General features: G+C 34.1%; 1 protein-coding gene across 1 annotated transcript; it reads left to right on the top strand.

Annotated features, from left to right (window-relative positions):
* Positions 1 to 4,960: 4,960 nt before the first annotated feature.
* LOC139841643 (uncharacterized mitochondrial protein AtMg00810-like) lies at positions 4,961 to 5,965 on the top strand. The gene has a single exon (XM_071831852.1). The coding sequence runs from the start codon at positions 4,961 to 4,963 to the stop codon at positions 5,963 to 5,965; it is 1,005 nt and encodes a 334-aa protein (XP_071687953.1).
* Positions 5,966 to 18,912: the final 12,947 nt, after the last annotated feature.

The following is an 18,912-nucleotide window of genomic DNA, read 5'->3' as shown; positions in this document are numbered from 1 at the left end:
TTAACAACATTCAACAAGATCGTTAACCTAAAGGTTTCAAAACAACATTTACATGTAACGACTAACGATGACTTAACGACTCAGTTAAAATGTATATATATGTAGTGTTTTAATATGTATTCATACACTTTTGAAAGACTTCAAGACACTTATCAAAATACTTCTACTTAACAAAAATGCTTACAATTACATCCTCGTTCAGTTTCATCAACAATTCTACTCGTATGCACCCGTATTCGTACTCGTACAATACACAGCTTTTAGATATATGTACTATTGGTATATACACTCCAATGATCAGCTCTTAGCAGCCCATGTGAGTCACCTAACACATGTAGGAACCATCATTTGGAAACTAGCATAAAATATCTCATAAAATTACAAAAATATGAGTAATCATTCATGACTTATTTACATGAAAACAAAATTACATATCCTTTATATCTAATCCATACACCAACGACCAAAAACACCTACAAACACTTTCATTCTTCAATTTTCTTCATCTTTTTGATCTCTCTCAAGTTCTATCTTCAAGTTCTAAGTGTTCTTCACAAATTCCAAAAGTTCTAGTTTCATAAAATCAAGAATACTTCCAAGATTGCAAGTTTACTTCCAAGTTTTCTAAATCCATTCCAAGTAATCATCCAAGATCAAGAAACCTTTGTTACTTACAGTAGGTTATCTTTATAATACAAGGTAATAATCATATTCAAACTTTAATTCAATTTCTATAACTATAACAATCTTATTTCGAGTGGAAATCTTACTTGAAATTGTTTTTGTGTCATGATTCTGCTTCAAGAACTTTCAAGCCATCCAAGGATCCTTTGAAGCTAGATCTATTTTTCTCATTTCCAGTAGGTTTATCCAAGGAACTTAAGGTAGTAATGATGTTCATAACATCATTCTATTCATACATATAAAGTTATCTTATTCGAAGGTTTAAACTTGTAATCACTAGAACATAGTTTAGTTAATTCTAAACTAGTTCGCAAATAAAAGTTAATCCTTCTAACTTAACTTTTAAAATCAACTAAACACATGTTCTATATCTATATGATATGCTAACTTAATGATTTAAAACCTGGAAACACAAAAAAATACCGTAAAACCGGATTTACGCCGTCGTAGTAACACCGCGGGCTGTTTTGGGTTAGTTAATTAAAAACTATGATAAACTTTGATTTAAAAGTTGTTATTCTGGGAAAATGATTTTTATTATGAACATGAAACTATATCCAAAAATTATGGTTAAACTCAAAGTGGAATTATGTTTTCTAAAATGGTCATCTAGACGTCGTTCTTTCGACTGAAATGACTACCTTTACAAAAATGACTTGTAACTTATTTTTCCAACTATAAACCTATACTTTTTCTGTTTATGTTCATAAAATAGAGTTCAATATGAAACCATAGCAATTTGATTCACTCAAAACGGATTTAAAATGAAGAAGTTATGGGTAAAACAAGATTGGATAATTTTCCTCATTTTAGCTACGTGAAAATTGGTAACAAATCTATTCCAACCATAACTTAATCAACTTGTATTGTATATTATGTAATATTGAGATACCATAGACACGTATACAATGTTTTGACCTATCATGTCGACACATCTATATATATTTTGGAACAACCATAGACACTCTATATGTGAATGTTGGAGTTAGCTATACAGGGTTGAGGTTGATTCCAAAATATATATAGTTTGAGTTGTGATCAATACTGAGATACGTATACACTGGGTCGTGGATTGATTCAAGATAATATTTATCGATTTATTTCTGTACATCTAACTGTGAACAACTAGTTGTAGGTTACTAACGAGGACAGCTGACTTAATAAACTTAAAACATCAAAATATATTAAAAGTGTTGTAAATATATTTTGAACATACTTTGATGTATATGTATATATTGTTATAGGTTCGTGAATCAACCAGTGGCCAAGTCTTACTTCCCGACGAAGTAAAAATCTGTGAAAGTGAGTTATAGTCTCACTTTTAAAATCTAATATTTTTGGGATGAGAATACATGCAGGTTTTATAAATGATTTACAAAATAGACACAAGTAAGTGAAACTACATTCTATGGTTGAATTATCGAAATTGAATATGCCCCTTTTTATTAAGTCTGGTAATCTAAGAATTAGGGAACAGAAACCCTAATTGACGCGAATCCTAAAGATAGATCTATTGGGCCTAACAAACCCCATCCAATGTACCGGATGCTGTAGTACTTCGAAATTTATATCATATCCGAAGGGTGTCCCGGAATGATGGGGATATTCTTATATATGCATCTTGTTAATGTCGGTTACCAGGTGTTCACCATATGAATGATTTTTATCTCTATGTATGGGATGTGTATTGAAATATGAAATCTTGTGGTCTATTGTTATGATTTGATATATATAGGTTAAACCTATAACTCACCAACATTTTTGTTGACGTTTAAAGCATGTTTATTCTCAGGTGAATACTAAGAGCTTCCGCTGTTGCATACTAAAATAAGGACAAGATTTGGAGTCCATGTATGTATGATATTGTGTAAAAACTGCATTCAAGAAACTGATTTCGATGTAACATATTTGTATTGTAAACCATTATGTAATGGTCGTGTGTAAACAGGATATTTTAGATTATCATTATTTGATAATCTACGTAAAGCTTTTTAAACCTTTATTTATGAAATAAAGGTTATGGTTTGTTTTAAAAATGAATGCAGTCTTTGAAAAACGTCTCATATAGAGGTCAAAACCTCGCAACGAAATCAATTAATATGGAACGTTTTTAATCAATAAGAACGGGACATTTCAATATATATACAGTTAAATGTTGTTACAACGATAATCGTTACATATATGTCTCGTTTCGAAATCATTAAGTTAGTAGTCTTGTTTTTACGTATGTAGTTCATTGTCAATACACTTAATGAAATGTTTACTTATCATTTATCATGATTAAACATAGTGTATCAATATCTTAATATGATTCATATGTATTTAGTAAGACGTTGTTATAACGATAATCGTTATATATACCGTTTTGAGTTTCTTAATTCATTAAACTCAATTTTATGTATATAACTCATTGTTAAAATACCTAATGATATAATTACTTATCATAATATCATGTTAACTATATATATAATCATATATATATCATCATATAGTTTTTACAAGTTTTAACGTTTGTGAATCACCGGTCAACTTGGGTGGTCAATTGTCTATATGAAACCTATTTCAATTAATCAAGTCTTAACAAGTTTGATTGCTTAACATGTTGGAAACACTTAATCATGTAAATATCAATTTCATTTAATATATATAAACATGGAAAAGTTCGGGTCACTACACGGGTGGTCTGATCAGATATGAAAAACAGTAGGTAAGGTGCTCTGGTGGGGTTCTTAGTACTTGATGCTCATCACAGTTCTCATCCTTGATGCTTGTAGCTTCAAGTGTACAACTCGTTGATGGATTAGCATCACCTTGACCAAGATTCTACCATCAACACACAATATGTTCAGACCAAGTAATAACACAACTCATTTAAGAGTCTTAAATGGATGATGAACCAAGGTTACATCATATCCTTAGTCTTAACACAATTACAAGTTACATTTACAACTAAAGCTACAAACTTTACATCAATCAAACAAGTATGAACATAATCTAAGTCAAATGAGGTGATGGAACCCTAAGCTAGAGAGCTTGAATCCCTTTCACACAAGTTTTGATCTTTATAACAAAATAATGAGATCATAAGTTAGAAAAGTTAGATCCAACAAAAGATATGAAGATCCAAGCTAGAAAGCTTGTATCTTAGTTGTTCTTGAAGATCTTGAAGCATAAAGCTTAGATCTTTAAGTTACATGAAGATTACAAACACAAGTTTGAATGTTTATAACAAAATAACAAGATTAAAGTTAAAAAGTTTTAGATCTACAAAGTTGGTGAAGATTCATAGCTAGAAAGCTTGAATCTTCCATGTTCTTGAAGGATTCATGCTTGAATCTACAAGATGTAATCAAGATCAAAGCTTAAAAGCTTGATCCTCCATGGATGATGATGAACACGAAAAGGAAAGGAGAAGAAGAAGAAGAAAAATTAAAAACTTACAAGTTTTAGAGTGAGAAAGACTAGAAAGGAAATAAGAGAGTAAGTGTGTGTGAAAATACAAATGAGAGCAAGTATTAAATGGATGGAATGGCTTAGTATTTATAGGCAAATGAGGGTGGGAGGGAGGCCTCATGGCCGTGATTTTTAGGGGGGACAAAGGGGGACAAAAAGTTACTCTTTGGTTAATGGTTGCCTAAAGTTGGTGCTTATGTTGGGATCCCATGTAACATTAAGGATAATACTTGACATAAATGCTAGTATGTTCCCTCTAATAAATGGGCATTTGTCTTACTTAATATTGGGTCACTAGTAATTAATAAGTGGGCTAAATAAATGGGCTACTAGCTAGAGTAGGGTGGGCTTAAATCCAACAAAGTAGAAAGTCCAACAAGACTAACTAGTAAGCATAATTAAATTACTACGCATAATTAAGCATCCAAAAACCCAAGTAATTATTATTATAAAATAATAATTAATATTTCGTAGTCATAATACTCCGATTACGAAAAAAGTTAAACGTGTGCGCAGTTCGCGGTTTATTCGAAACGTCAAGTGACACTAACGGTCATAAAGCATCTGGTGATCAAGTTTTGTATCCTACGTACTCTAAGGCACGTTTAACATATAAATGAAAGTAAACCATGTATATAAAGGTTCCAGAGTGTAAAGTAGCACAGTACGCACAAATACGCAGTTTTGCTAAAACACAAGGCACAAAAGCAAGTCGAAAAAGTCGGGTCGTTACACGGATCATGTCTGCTTATTGCAGAAATCCTTATATGGCCTTAAACAGGCCCCTCACGCCTGGTTTCAGCGTTTTGCAGGATATGCCCAGATGATTGGTTTTCACCAAAGCCGCTGTGATACATCCCTTTTTATTTATCGCCAGGGATCCGACACAGCCTACCTGCTTTTGTATGTTGATAATATTGTGTTGACTGCTTCTTCTACAGGTTTACTTCAGCGGATTATTTCTTCCTTACATAAGGAATTTGCTATGACTGATTTGGGTACCTTGAACTACTTTCTTGGGATTCACGCCACCCGCAACGCATCTGGCATGTTCCTCTCTCAGAGGCAATATGCTACCGAGGTTATTGAGCGGGCCGGAATGCCCACTTGTCATCCTTGCAGGACCCCGGTTGAACCGGGTGCCAAGCTTACTAGTCACGGACCTCCTGTGAAGGACCCGACTCTCTATCGGAGCCTTGCAGGCGCATTACAGTACCTTACATTCACTCGCCCAGATATCACATACACTGTTCAGCAGATATGCCTCTTCATGCATGATCCTCGAGAACAGCACATGCATGCCCTCAGACGGATCATTCGTTATATAAAGGGTACTAGTGATCTCGGTTTACAGTTATATGCATCATCACCCACTACTTTGGTTGCATACTCTGACGCTGATTGGGCCGGCTGCCCAACTACCAGACGCTCTACCTCTGGCTATTGTGTTTTCCTCGGTAACAACCTTCTATCATGGTCGTCAAAGTGGCAACTCACGCCCTCTCGCTCTAGTGCCGAAGCGGAGTACCGTGGGGTTGCCAATGCCGTTGTAGAGACTTGCTGGATCCGTAATCTTCCCGCGAGCTTTATTGTCCTCTCACCTCCGCTACTTTGGTATACTGTGATAACGTCAGCTCGTTCTACCTATCTACTAACCCAGTTCAGCATCAGCGGACCAAGCACATTGAGATCGACATTCACTTTGTTCGCGATCTTGTTGCTTAGGGGCAGGTACGGGTTCTTCACGTGCCATCCAGATATCAGTTTGCTGACATCTTCACCAAAGGTCTCCCGTATGTATTGTTTGATGAGTTCAGATCCAGTTTGAGCGTCCGCAATACTCCCGCTTCAACTGCGGGGGGATGTTAGCCGATATGATTGTTAGCTCATTTATTATGTTGCTTGGGCCTAGCCCTTTTGTATCCCTTAGGCTTTGGCTATATATGCCTTTGTATGATGTACTGCAAAATTGAATCAGAATATGAAACACCCACTTTAACAGGTATGACACTCAGATGAATAACATAATATACATCTAACTCTATATTAGTTAGTTGATTAAAATCGTTATTATTATCTAAATTAATGCTATATATCTAAAAAATGAACTTCATGTAACAAACAGGTTGGAGTTAAAGGAACGCAGCTCTCTTAGACGAACACACTTCCGGTGACTATCGACTGGTTTGACCCGTTCTCTTTAACCCATTTGAGTCACCAATAACATCCAGAATCGACCCATAATAAGTAATTGAGACAAATTGGCACATCATACCATAAGAAACACTTGCCTTTAGTAAGAATTTCTATATCATCAAGATATTGAATTTTGCGATCGCCAAATCCAGGTACTTTAAGAGCAGCAATTTTGAGTGAACCTCGTAGCTTGTTCAGTACAAGAGTAGAAAGAGCGCCCCGTTTAACGTCGTCTGATATAATTAATATAGGGTATCCTCCCTTTATATAATCTTTCAAAACACCAAATAAGTCTTTTGCATTGGTAATCTTCTTATCAGTCAAAAGCAACTAGTCCCACCAACATAAAATCAGAAAATAAAACTAGAACAATAAGACAGAAAATTACATATTTTATAGAAATAAGGTTATCATTACCTTAAAGTTTTCAAACTCAACGGTCATTTTCACTGTCAGTAACAAAATGGGAATTGATTCGTACACCACCTCAAATTTGCCATACACCACCAAATAAATTATTTGGACATTTATACCCTTCATTTGGTGGTGTATGACAAATTTGATAGTGTAAAAGAAAGGGTAAAAATGTCTAAATAATTAATTTGGTGGTGTATGGAAAATTTGAAGTGGTGTATGGATCAACCCCTTAAGAGAATATAGTTAATAATAATTTACAATAACTAATAATTTACTTAGTTAGCTACGGTCACACCGTCATTTACGATTTGAGGAGAACCATACTTGCTCTCCAGCACTACATTGCGTCCTTTAAGACCCAAAGTTACTCCTACTATGTAACACCAGCAATTTTTTTTTTTTTTTAAAACATAGTGGAAGACAACAATTATCAAAAGTATCCAAATTAATATTTACAAAATGGCACAGTTTAAAGTTAATCCATAATTATTACAATCCATTATTACACAAAACAATGTTATATGACATCAGTAACTAACTCTGGTAACAGCCAGTTTTAAAACGAATTAAAAAAACATTAGAGTTGGGTCTTGTCAAACATTTTTTTCCAAACCGTCCGTAACACCCATACAACTAGCAGTACCTAAACCTGCAGGGGGAGTAAATGCGGAGGGTGTAGCGACCCCTACAAATCGTCATTGACGGCGTCGACTACTTAGGTCCCGTTACGTGGTCGTAGGTCTTTAAAAATAACGTTTGACCACAAGTATGTCGCATTCATTTCAAAAGTTAAGATTTGTTTCAAAGTTTACAAGAATTGTTCATCCAAAGTTACGTTACAAAGTTATAAGTACAAGTGAATACTATGCGACACAGTTTAAAGAAAGTCAAAAGACGCTCCATGTAGTGCATATATACTCGACATCTAATGCAAATATCAAATAATGAGCGGAAGCATGTTTCACATATCGTTCAAAGACCTGAGAAAAACATAGAAATCTGTCAACGAAAACGTTGGTGAAATCATAGGTTTAAGTAAGTAATTGAGTAAGTAAAGTAAGCCGAACCACAAGATTTGCAAAGTTGAAATAATAGTAATACATTCTAAAAGTTAATATTCACGAGCACCCAATTATCAAGGCTTAACGTTCCATCCGTTGATACCCCATTAATAGTGCTAGAACAACACTGTTTCTCGAAAATATATTTCATCCGTAGACGGTAGCGAACCGTCCAAGATGAGGGTTTGTCAAACCCATATGGCCATACAACATAAGTTCACGCCTACACTTACACCTTGCAAGTGTAACTAATGATAATCGAATTGAGGCTTTCGTTCTAAACTCGTATGTAGAATGTTTGTTTTCCTGTACTTGTGTTCGCTTAGTTAAGAAGAAACGTTTATGTTTTCTCATCCCAGATATAAGTTCAAAAGAGTAAAAGTGGGACTATGATCTCACCTTGAGTGCAAGAGTAATAAAGTACTTCAACAAGTAAACGCGTGCAAAGACAAAGCTAGTCTTGACCTAAACAAATAGGGTTGTATCAATAACGGTAAACACGATCGGTCAAAGATGTTCAATTAGTCCTATGGCTCGTTACGACTCGATTATATAGCATGTGAATCAAATTGTCAAGTTTCATGCAAGATACAAGTAAAGAATCATGTTAGAAAGATTGCATAATTATTTGGTTAAGTTTGACAAAAAGTCAAACTTTGGTCGGTCAAAGTCAACGAAAAAGTCAACACGTTCGGGTCGGGTCCCGAACTATTTTTCTGAGGTTTTTATTCATGTATAAGCATGTTAGAACAAGTCTCATGTGAATCGGAGGTGCGTAGCATAGCAAACATTTTCCAAAAATGGACAAAGTTGGAAAGCCTACATTGGCGCGCCGCGCGGGTATATGGCGCGCCGCGCCATTACCTGTGCAGAGAAATCTGGCAGTTTTTAAGTTTTATGCACGAACCTAACTTCAAACAATCACCATTTATGACCCGCAAACAACCAAAACATGTATCTTATATCATCGGAAAGGTATTTTGACAAGGAACACAACTAACTACTTTTCATCAAGCGAAAACATCATTTACAATAATCGATTTCTCGCCAAGTGGTCATTCAAGGTCCATTTTCAAAGTTTCAAGTTCTTGAAATGCATTACATGATTCGGGAATCCAATCCACACATGTGATATGCCGTGTCGAAGGTAATTACTCATGCAATACAACTAAACACTTACTAACAACATTTCATGGCATCCAAAGTATAAAAAGTTCATTTCAAGTTCATCAAACCCTAATCAAAATTCACAAAAATCACAAATCATGTATTTGAAGTTTTCTTAATCAACCTACGCATCATAACGAAGCTAGTGATACTAGTAACACAATTAAAACATGAACTTTAACAATTTAACAATATTTAATCTTCCAAAATCAAAGATTAAGCAAACCCATTTTCAAGTGTTCAAACTAGTTACTCAAATCAATAAATCGAACAAACAAAACATATATTCATGTTATACACGAGCCATAGACACTAATTAACACTTTTATAATTCAAAAACATCAAGAACACAAAATCTAGTGATTTTAGAAAGTTACCCAAATGAGATGAAATTGGTATCAAGTCGAAGAAGATGAAGGGAGGATTTCAAATATGTAATTTGTTTTGTGAAACACTTGCCAGATCATGAATGGATGATGAATTCTTTGTTTGGAGAATTTAGAGAAAATGTGAAAGTATGAGAAGAAAATGAAAATGAAAATGAAAATAATGAATGGAGGAGGTGGTGTTTGACTCCTTTGACCTAGTCAAATCTTTGACACTTTGGCAAGTTTAGTCCCTCAAGTTTGTAATCGGGTGCGGGAATTAACCGAACGAATATTTTTAAATTACACGAGAGAACGAGAGATGTTATAATCCAAATGACGAAAATATTTTAAGAATGTAAGCTAATGGAGGATACGAATCGAGATACTGAGGATATTATTAAAATAAAAAGACGGGCGTTAAAATAATTTAACGGAAAAATGGGGGATTTTACATTACCCACACCTTAAAAGAAATTTCGTCCCGAAATTTAGTTGGAAGCAATAGTCGTTGTATCTTACTCGGGACCTGGTGTTGTCAATGCTATGAATAAGTGAAGATACGTCCTTGGGCATTCCCACAAATTTTGACAGTCGAGATCTCAGTTTGTATTAAGACTTGGTTTTACGATCCACAATTTCAACCAGTTTCCCATGAAGCGGAGTTTTCCATCAATAGTAAGTTTATCTAGGAGAGTAGCACGTTCCTGTTCCGTAGGACACGTCTCTAAGTTTGTTGCATAGAACGTAGGGTAAACGGAAACTTAATTGAGTCGAAAGTTCTAAACGGTAGGAGCGGTTCCAATACGCCCCAAGGTTTCAAAATGATTAATATATTGCGGTTTTAACTTTCCCTGATTCCCGAAATGGATTACACCTTCCCAAGGTGCGAGTTCTCAATATTACACGGTTACTGACTTGGGATTCGAGAGGTTTACGTCGAATATCGGTATAGCCCTTTTGGCGACTACGGGTCGTCTCGAGTCCTTCTCGGACTTGTACGATCTCAACTGTTATTTCTTGAATGAGTTCGGATCCGGTGATTTGCTTGCCACATGCTTTCGGAAGTGCGGCATTAATACACGAATGGTAACTGCTGTGTGAGAGGAGACAACTAAAGGCAACAATATAAGTTTGTAACATGTCTTTCCAAGATGTGAAACGTACGTTTGTTTGGTCCGTTGGTTGTGGATGATATGTGGTACTCATGTTTAAACGTGTCTCTAAGGCTTCTTGTAACACTAGAAGTGAAACGAGTATTGTGATCCGAGATAATCGAGAATGGTACACCGTATTGGATTAGAATTAAGATGTGTTTGAACAAGCTAGTTAGGGTTTGAAAACGTTCATTGGAACAAGTTCCTTACCAGCTACAGAGAACGTTTTCCAGGGCTATTCACCCTCGTGGTGAATACTAGTAATACATGATGAGTCTCTCTCTCCATTGAGAAAGTATATAAAAGGTTTCCTTATACAAAAGTACAAGCGAAAGGACAGGAGTGGAATGAGAACTTAGAATAGGATGAGCTCACATCCTGAGGTAGCCATATCGCGCATCTAGTGGTCAAATGTTGAGAACTGGTGGGAAAACGAGATAGAACATGTAGTTGTATAGTTCGGGGTCAAGTAGTAGTTGTCCGTATCAGGAGCATGAGGACGATAAGTCAAAGAGAAAGGAAGTATCCTTGGATTGTGTGTTATCTTGGGTCCCAGTAATATCAGACGGTCATAGTGAAATAACAGTGTTATGTAACGTGGTACGTGGTGATGAGAAGATTGATCGGATCCATAATTAAGTATTCCAATCGTTCATGCAAAAATAACGAATTTCAGTTTCCTTGATTTCGAGTCGAGAGAGTATGCCCTTCGGGCATTCAAGTAGAAATATTTCCATATTTGAATTTCATTATGTTACATGAATTTAGCTAGTAAGGTTGGTGTGAATAATCGCGTTAAAAGTTCGGACACGGAGAGGTTTAGTCCTTTCCTGGGGGAGTTAACGGGGTTAAAGGACGAGTAACACGAGAAAAAGTCGAAAATGAATCTGCGGTAATAATCGGTGAGATCTAAGATTTTACGAGTATAATTCAGAGTCGTGAGGGTTTCCTGATTACGTGTGGTTCCAATTGTAAGATGTGTTGTAATGCCTTGACCACTAACAACATGGTCTAGAAATTTGACTTCGTTTATCCAAAATTCTCACTTGGAGAATTCGGTATAGAGTTACTCTTTTCTCAAGAGTTCGAGCGTAAGATAGAGACGTTGTTTGTTTTCTTCTTTACTTGAATAGGTTTAGAACATCAATTATAAGTATGGTAACGATTTTTGTCTAGATAAGTTTACAAACGCGGTTCAGGAGGCCTATGAATACGGGCGGAGGCCTAGATAATCGAACGGTACTAAAAGAAATTTACAACTATCGTAGCGAGTTTTAAAAGCGGGTTAGGAGACATCTTCTCCCTGATCCCTCAATTGATGATAATCAGAACAGAGGTTGGTTTGGAATATACGCGAGATTCATGTAAATAATCATGAGGTCATGGATACGAGGAAGAGGGTATCGGTTTTTAACTGAAAGTTACTTAGTTCCAATGATCTATACATAATTGTAGGGAAACATTTCTCCTTAACGAATAGGTTTTGAGCTCCTTAGTTCTATAGGTAATAAAGTTTGTGATACCTCTGGAAAGAAGAAGAAGAATAAGAAAGTACAAGAAACAAAAACCGTAAAAGTAAACCCGGTAAAGACAGTTCCACCAAAACCTCCACCCAGGGTGGGTGATCCGGGTGAATTTATTATTCCTTGTCTACTTAGTGATTGTGTCATGTATGATGCACTAGCAGATTTAGGTGCGAGTGTGAGTGTTATGCCTCTTTCATTATATAATAGATTAGGAGTAGGTGAGTTAAGTCCAACAAAGATGAGTGTTCGACTCTTTGATCAAACCATTAGGCACCCAGTTGGAATTGTGACAACCTACCCATTCAAGTGGGTAATTTAACCTTTTTAGTCGAATTTATTGTCATTGATATAGAAGAGGACTCAAACATTCCTCTAATTTTAGGTCGACCATTCTTAGCGTCCACCGGGGCATTATTTGATGTAATAGAAGGTAGAATGACACTTAGTGATGGTGACAAATCGGTCACCTTTGTGATTCGAAAGTCTAAATCTCCACCAACCAAAACCGTTGAACCAACAAAAACGATTGGTAAGAACCATGTTGTTTTACCAACTCCAACAGTAGTGCTTAACAATAATAAAACGCCTAAGTGTAGGGAAGATGAAGTAACACTTAATGATGACCTGATAACAAAGAACACCGTTGTTGATACAAAATTAAAAGATCCCGTTATTAATAGTTCAATGAAGAAACTTATTAAACGGATTCGCGATGCTAGAACCAAGGGGAACTTTAAGTTATGTAACCGGTTAGTATCCAATCTATCGCCTAAAGAAAAGGCGAAACTAGTTGAATTTGTGGAAGTTACACAGGAATCCGACCAATGGCTAAAAGCAAAAGTCACAGATATGCAAGTTGATTATGGTCCAAAAGAAATTGACGATGAAGTTAATCACAAATTCGACACCACAGTTACCTAAGTGTCGGGAGATTCAAATGTTCTAAAAAGAAAACGTTGTCTAGAGTTAGTTGTTCTGTTCTTGTGTAGTTCTGAGAATGGAATCTGATTGGTTTTTTCCACTAGCAGACACTAAAAAACTAGTTTTCTCCCCCCATTCTGAATTTTTGTTTTGTAGGTTTTGTACGCATTTTTTAAATTTAAGTTTTGTGTGAATTTAAAAACAAAATTTACTTTATTTCATTAAGTTTAAAAAAAAATGATTTCTAAAATTCATCGTAAGTTGAAGACTAGGTCATGGAACCGAAATTGCTTTAACCGAGGGCGGGGCGAAAAATTTTGTTATCATTATTTTTAATTTTATTGATCTAAAGTATACAAAAAAAAAATTAAAAAACAAAAAAATCTTTACTTTTAAAACAATCGCTTTAAAAACGACAAATTTTAAATTTTATCGAGGGACGGACTAGGTAAACATACCGAAACTACCTAAAGTAAAAGGAAACAAAATTTTAAAAAATTATTCATTTAAATTGTTTTAATAAATAAAGGTTTTATAATATATATATATATATATATATATATATATATATATATATATATATATATATATATATATATATATATATATATATATATATATATATATATATATATATATATATATATATATATATATATATATGTTTGTAGTTTATCTTATGTACAAAACAGGGTAAAACAACGCATTTTCAAAGACTGACATTAAAGTTCAGCAAAAGCTACTAATTTTAACGACAAGGCGCAAAATATCAAATGTGATATAAAATAATATGTTTGCAAACTCGGTATTTTTAATCACTTTCCTACACTAATCACCCTCATGAATTTATAATTATAGTCTGATTTCATGCAAATGAGGGCATTGCATGATCTCAAGTGTGGGGAAGGGTTATAAATTCTTTCGGGTTTACACTTAGTTTAATTGCCAAATTTTGTGAAAATTTGAAAAAATTTCAACTAAATGAATTCAAAATCATGTTTATACATATTTATGAACGATAAAACTAGGTGTTAATTGATGTTATGCAAGGTGTATATGAAATAGCTTATATTTTACTAGGAAATACTATTAAATATGATACAATTTTACACAAGATATTTATTTATTTATAGAATGGATACACCTAAACCTTGCTACAACACTTATAGGCAGTGTACCTAATCGTACAGTAGTGTAGCTTTTAGTAAGTCCGGTTCGTTCCACGGGGAAATCTTTTAAACAAAGCTTAACGCTATATTAGTTTTAATTTCTAAAAATACAAATATATATAAGTGATATTATTATTATAAAAGGGGGTTTTTACCGTTTAATGACCGGTTTGTCGATTTTTGAAACTTTAGTCGCAGTTAAAACCTAATGTAAAATATTAAATAAATAAAAGACTTAATTTAAAGCGTAAAGTAAATAACGATAATGAAATTAATAAAAGTGCGATGAAATAAAATTGCGATAATTAAAAAGTGCGAAAATTAAAAGTGCAATTAAATACAATGACAATAAATAAAAATGCAATAATTAGAAGTGCAATTAAATATGAAAATAAAGGAATTATGCTTATTTAAACTTCCGTAATCATGATGTTTGACGTGTTGATTTTTAGTTTTATGCCCATGGGTTAATTGTCCTTTGTCCTGGATTATTTAATATGTCCGTCTGGTTTTTTTCCATAACAGTCCATCAGTCATAAATATAAAGTGCGAGTGCCCTCGTCAAATTATCCTTATACCCGAAGTCAAATATTCCAACTAATTGGGGACTTAAACTGTAACAAGGTCTTAATACTTTGTTTAATAATTACACCAGGATATCGACTGCGTGTAACCCAAGGTTTTAATACTTTGTTATCAATTATTCCAAGTGTCCTTGTACATAATTTCACCCCTGTTTTAATAATTCCATAGACTATTAATCCATTCCCGTGTTCGGTTAAATGAACGATTATTCGTACATATAAATATCCCGGCCATCGTGTCCGATTGAGTGTATATGGTTATTTATAGGTACTCCCAATTGTAAATCTTTATATTAAAATTAACAAACTATCATTTAGTTAAACAAATATAAAGTCCATTAATAGCCCATAGTCTAATTTCCACAAGTGTCGTTCTTTTGTCCAAACCCCGATTATGGTACAAAGCCCAATTACCCAATTTTAGTAATTAGCCCAACATCATGATTACTTCGTTTTAAATAAGCATAATAATAACTTAGCTACGAGACATTAATGTAAAAAGGTTGAACATAACTTACAATGATTAAAAATAGCGTAACGTTACACGGACAGAATTTCGACTTACACCCTTACAACATTCGCTAACATACCCTTATTATTAGAAATTAAAATTAAAATTAAAATTATAATATAATATATATACATATACGTTGATGAATGAAGAGAAAAAGATGTGTTAAATGATGCACCAAAGCTCGAAATTTATAGGCATGTGAGCTGAAAAAGGGGCTCATGCGATCGCATGAGCTTTGCTCTTCAAGGCCATGCGATCGCATGGCCAGCTAGGGAGGCTCACATGCTTTTGTTTTTTCTGCCGACGGTTTTTATAATATAATATAATATATATATATATATATTAATTTTAAGAATTAATTATATATTATATTATATTCATGTGCATAGTTGACTTGTAATTTTTAGTCCGTTGCGTCGAGCGTTGAGAGTTGACTCTGGTCCCGGTTCCGGATTTTCGAACGTCCTTGCGTATAATTTAATATCTTGTACTTTGCGTTTTGCTTCTTGTACTCTTGTGATTTTGAGACGTTTCTCATCAATAATTGGAACCTCTTTGATTGTACTTTGTATTTTTGAGCTTTTTGGTCGGTTGCATCTTCAATTCGTCGAATCTGTCTTTTGTCTTCACCTTTTATTATTTAAACGAATATCACTTGTAAATAGAACAATTGCAACTAAAAGCTTGTCTTTCTTGAGGGATAATGTTATGAAATATATGTTCGTTTTTAGCATTATCAAATATTTCCACACTTGAGCGTTACTTGTCCTTAAGCAATGTAGTCTTGAATAAAAACATACTAGAATCACTTCTTTATTCTTCACACTTTGTACATCAGTGATTTCATTACGGCGGTATAAACAATGGTAGTAACGATGTGGTTTACAGTCTCACATGACTATAAAAGTTTAGATCCATTAAGGAAATTGGATCTTTTGAAAATTAAATCTAGCTTTTACCCTAGATAAGTTTTCCGGGATAACCCTTCACCGGTGTTTGCAAATTCTTTTTGTGGGTTTGGTGGGTTTCAGATTTGAAAATTTTAGCTCAAAACTTGTGATTTTGTGTCACCCACTTGCTAACCTTGTGTGATGACCCGGAAATTTCGACTAAATTTAAACTTAATCTTAAATGATTAATGATTTCGACACGATAAGTAAAGTCTGTAAAACTGAATCTCAAAAATTTTAAACTATTCAAATACCCTTCAGTTGTTCTCAACGATTCGCGAACCATTATATGTAAATAGATACATATATATACTATATCTTGAAAATGTAACAAAGTTTTAATTGCATGTTACCGGTCATTAAACTTATTGGTTTATATATCTATTTGAATATATATGATTTCAAGTTATTTAGTAAACGATAGTAACATTCGTTTATTGATTCGATTGATATTTAGATAAGTTAACCAAAGCGTTTAAGATGAACCAGTAAAACACTAATTTACTACAGTATTTTCAAATTGCTACAGTACCCAAAATGCTACAGTGTTTTCGAAAATCACTATTTGCTACAGTGAATTGCTAACTTTGCTACAGTGGTATAGTTTATGGATGATTTAAGACTATATTTTGACAAAGGTAAGAGTCACGAAACGAAAAGAACTGGTTTTCTCAGCGTACGAAAGGGCGTTCGAAAATCCGGAACCGGGACCCGAGTCAAGAAGAAACGCCCAACGCAACGGACCAAAAATATCTAGTCTACTATGCACAAGAATAAAATATAATATATAAATAATTATATTAATTATTTATATATTTATATTTATTTTATATTATGTCGACAAGCTAGGAGCCAAAACAATGTGAGCTGTCCCTGGTCCTCATGCGAGTCGCATGGCCAGAAGGCCATTTCCATGCGAGTCGCATGACTCCAGATTTCAGGCCACATCTATAAATTCCAGTGTTTTCGCTCGATTTAAATCACACACATACACAAATATATATATACTCCGTAATATTATTTATTATTTATTATTATTATTATTATTATTATTATTATTATTATTATTATTATTATTATTATTATTATTATTATTATTATTATTAAGATTAATATTAATCTATTATTATTAGTATTATACCTAAAATACTACGACTAGGTCATGAGCGTGTCACTTTCAAAATATGTTTTCAAGCGGGATAGAGTTAAGGAAATTATGGGTTATTGCCATGGAGGTTATGGGTAATGTTCGGGGGTATTTTTGTGAATCAAACCTCATGTTTATCATCTCCGATGCGTCTACGTGCTTTCCTGCAATAATGTATATCAATATTAAACAGTGAGTTTCATATGATCCCTTTTACTCAATATATTTTTGGGCTGAGAATACATGCGACTGTTTATAAATACTGAAAATACTAGATTTATATGCGTGAGTTTCATTGATCCCTTTTTAATTGCTTTTGCAATATATATTTTTGGGCTGAGAATACATGCGACTGTTTATAAATACTGAAAATACTAGATTTATATGCGTGAGTTTCATATGATCCCTTTTACTCAATATATTTTTGGGCTGAGAATACATGCACTTTATTTTAAACGCAATGGATACAAGTACATACTAAATTCTACACCGAGTTTGAACCGAAAATCCCTTAGCTTTGGTAACTAGTAACTGCCGGTTATAAGAACTGGTGGGCGCGAGTAGTAGTATATGGATCCATAGGGCTTGATATCCCCATCCGAGCTAGAGCGCTAGCCTTTTAACGGACGTATGCTATTTGAGAAGCGTACACGTTGGTTTGCGTGTATTATTAAGATGATTATACAAAGGGTACAAATTATATAAGCATTAAAGTTTAGTTACCAGGGTGCTTAATTTTGTAGAACCGATTGATAAATGTTTCGGATGAAACAACTGAAATCTTGTGATCCACCTTTTATTTAAAACATAATGATAAACGTTTTGAATAAAACAACTGAACTTTTGTAATCCACATTGATTTACGGATTATGTGTAATATTAAAACTATGAACTCACCAACCTTTGTGTTGACACTTGAAGCATGTTTATTCTCAGGTTTCTAGAAGTCTTCCGCTGTTTGCTCATACGTGATACAAGTTATGTGCTTGGAGTCATACATGCTATATACAAGAAACTTGCATTCATCAAACCATTACCATGTATCTTATTTTGACTGTATTGTCAACAGATGTATTATTGTAAACCATTTAAATGGTGATTGTCTATACGTAGGAATCATCAGATGTAAAAAAACCTGGAATTTGTATATTCATTTATGAAATACCTTTTCAAACGAATGCAATATTACAAAACGTATCACATAGAGGTCAAATACCTCGCAATGAAATCAATGAATGACGTGTTCGTCCATATGGATTTGGAGCGATCGTCACAGTTGGTATCAGAGCGTTGGTCTTAGCGAACTAGAATTTGCATTAGTGTGTCTAACCGGTTATTGTTAGGATACATTAGTGAGTCTGGACTTCGACCATGTCTGCATGATAAAAGTTGTTGCTTATAATTTTTTTTGTTAGAAATTACCTGCTTATCATTCCTTGTGTGGAAAATTACCTGCTTATCATTTGTAGTCTAGACACACCTTATTGCATGGATTGCATGACTAGTGTATAGACAAAATGAATATCTTAGCGTATCTGTTACTGTTACCTTTACTTGACAGTTTCCGAAAGTTTCTCCGTAATTTACGGATCCTTTGTACT

The sequence above is a fragment of the Rutidosis leptorrhynchoides genome, chromosome 4 (assembly GCF_046630445.1).
Source record: "Rutidosis leptorrhynchoides isolate AG116_Rl617_1_P2 chromosome 4, CSIRO_AGI_Rlap_v1, whole genome shotgun sequence".
Classification (NCBI taxonomy): domain Eukaryota; kingdom Viridiplantae; phylum Streptophyta; class Magnoliopsida; order Asterales; family Asteraceae; genus Rutidosis; species Rutidosis leptorrhynchoides.
This window is presented reverse-complemented; position numbering and strand designations above follow the sequence as displayed.

Excerpts from the sequence above, each read along its gene's own strand:
- LOC139841643 (XM_071831852.1), top strand. The coding sequence starts at position 4,961 with ATGATTGGTTTTCACCAAAGCCGCTGTGATACATCCCTTTTTATTTAT.